The following is a 1,943-nucleotide window of genomic DNA, read 5'->3' on the forward strand; positions in this document are numbered from 1 at the left end:
CCTGCCAGCCTCCCTCAGGAAGGGTGCCGTACGGGGCAGCCCTTGGGCATGGAAGTTTTAAGGCAGAGGCAAGGGCAATGAAACCCTGCCAGGGATGTGAGGGGATTGCTGGTAGTCTGCTGTCTGATAGGGTTGAGTTAACATCGGGGTGGGACAGGAGGGGAGGGCTGGGGGAAGTGTGGAGCCCATGCCTGCTACCCACGCTGTCTGGGCTATGTCACAGAAGGAGGGAGGAGTGCTATGGGGCTCAAGCTAGGAGTCAGGCTCCCTGGGGGCGATTAGGAGGGAAGGGGCGTCCAGGGCTATTTGGGGAACTGCTCTTCCCTCCCTGCAAACACCACAGATGTCACTGTGCAGAGGAAAGGCCCGAGGCTTTATTGTGGCCTCTCCACCCGGGGACCCAGCCCCAAGCTCCTCCTTTACAGCAAGCAAACATCTGTATCCCCCACATTTCAAAAGCCTTTGCCACAGTGACGGCTCTGATCGCGGAAACTTCTTGGAAGAAAAGTTTAAGAGTTTAAGTAAAAATTAAATATATTGTATTAGGTATAATTTTTTAAAAGGGCAAAGTAAAAAATATTAATACAATCTGGTTGTAGAAAATACACTGCAAGAAAAGGAACAGGTGCCTCAAAAAGGTAACCCTGGCAACTCTGCCAACAGGTCCTAGGCTCCGGCTTCCTGGAAAAGCCCCAGGACACGTGGGAACTCCAGGCACCGTCGCAGGGGCCCTCCCGAGGGCAGGTGGCCCAGAAGCCCAGGAAGGGTGGCCTGGGTGGCGGAACGGGCACAAGGCCGAGCATCACTGGCTCCTAGGGGGCTGTGACATGGAGCCAAACATACACGCGTGCGAGAGGGTAGAGCGGGCAGCGACGCGGTCGGATCGGTCGCGGGGGCTGCGGGAGGAAGCGCTGCAGGGACCCGGGCGGCGTCGGCGGCCTAGCCGGAGATGCACGCGCTGTAATAGACCGCGCTGCTGGCGTCCGACAGCGCGGAGATCAGGCTGCTCTCCTCGGGGCAGGACATGGCGCGCGGGCCCAGTTTGGCCAGTGCCACGTGGTACGGCAGCCCGGGGGCGTCGGGCCGAGTCCGGCTGCAGTTGAGGTACTGGTCGAACTCGGTGAGGTCCACGTCGGCCCAGAGATCGGCGGCGGGCCCCAGCGGCTCGGCGTTCTCCAGCGGCGGGGCCTCGGGCGGCGGCGACAGCGGGCCGGGGTACGGGCCGGGCGTGCCCAGGGTGCCGTAGTACAGGCCAGCGAGCGGCGCCACCGGGGGCGCGGTCCTGAGCGCCTCCGCCAGGGGAGCCCCGTAGCAACCGCCGGGGTCCCGGGACAGCTCGGTGGGCGCGTAGGGCGCGCGGAAGGCTCGCAGCGCGCAGTCCTCGGGCGCCGCGGGCGGTGGGAAGAAGGCAGCCTCGCCGGGCTCCAGGCCGTCCAGAGGCGAGCGCTCGGGCGTCGGCAGCCCCAGGCCGTCGAACTCGGCGCCCAGCGGGGGCAGCTCGCGGAAGGCGCGAGCCGAGCCAGGCGCCGCGGGGAAAGGCTCGGGCGGTGGCTGCGGGGGCGCTAATCCGGGGAGCAGGAGGCCGGGCTCCAGCCGCCGGGCCTTGCGCGCCTGCTTCTTGCGGCGCGGCCGGTACTTGTAGTTGGGGTGGTCGCGCAGGTGCTGCACGCGCAGCCGTTCGGCTTCCTCCACGAAGGGCCGCTTCTCCGCTGCGTTCAGCTCCTTCCACGCTTTGCCTGCGGGCCGCGGGCGCCAGTGAGTGGAACGCCGTCGGGCGGGTGGGCGCCGAGCCCTCCGTGCGCCTGGGACGCCCCTCGAGGGTTCGGCGCAGCCCCCGTACGCCGCGACCCGGGACCCCCGCGCCCCCTGTCCCCCCGGCCCGCGCCCCCCCGCCCGCTCCCCGTTCTGCCGCCCTCCCGCCGCTCACCCAGCATCTTGCTGAG

At 67.1% G+C, this 1,943-nt stretch overlaps 1 protein-coding gene across 1 annotated transcript; it reads right to left on the reverse strand.

The window, feature by feature from the left end:
- Positions 1 to 352: 352 nt before the first annotated feature.
- SOX18 (SRY-box transcription factor 18) lies at positions 353 to 1,937 on the reverse strand. Its single transcript, XM_023199082.1, has 2 exons — positions 1,928 to 1,937; positions 353 to 1,736 (listed from the first exon to the last, which is right to left on the reverse strand). Exons 1-2 carry the CDS (start codon positions 1,932 to 1,934, stop codon positions 940 to 942), a joined length of 804 nt encoding a protein of 267 aa, XP_023054850.1. The 5' UTR covers positions 1,935 to 1,937; the 3' UTR covers positions 353 to 939.
- Between the last annotated feature and the right edge of the window lie 6 nt (positions 1,938 to 1,943).

This window comes from Piliocolobus tephrosceles, unplaced genomic scaffold, assembly GCF_002776525.5.
Source record: "Piliocolobus tephrosceles isolate RC106 unplaced genomic scaffold, ASM277652v3 unscaffolded_2776, whole genome shotgun sequence".
Classification (NCBI taxonomy): domain Eukaryota; kingdom Metazoa; phylum Chordata; class Mammalia; order Primates; family Cercopithecidae; genus Piliocolobus; species Piliocolobus tephrosceles.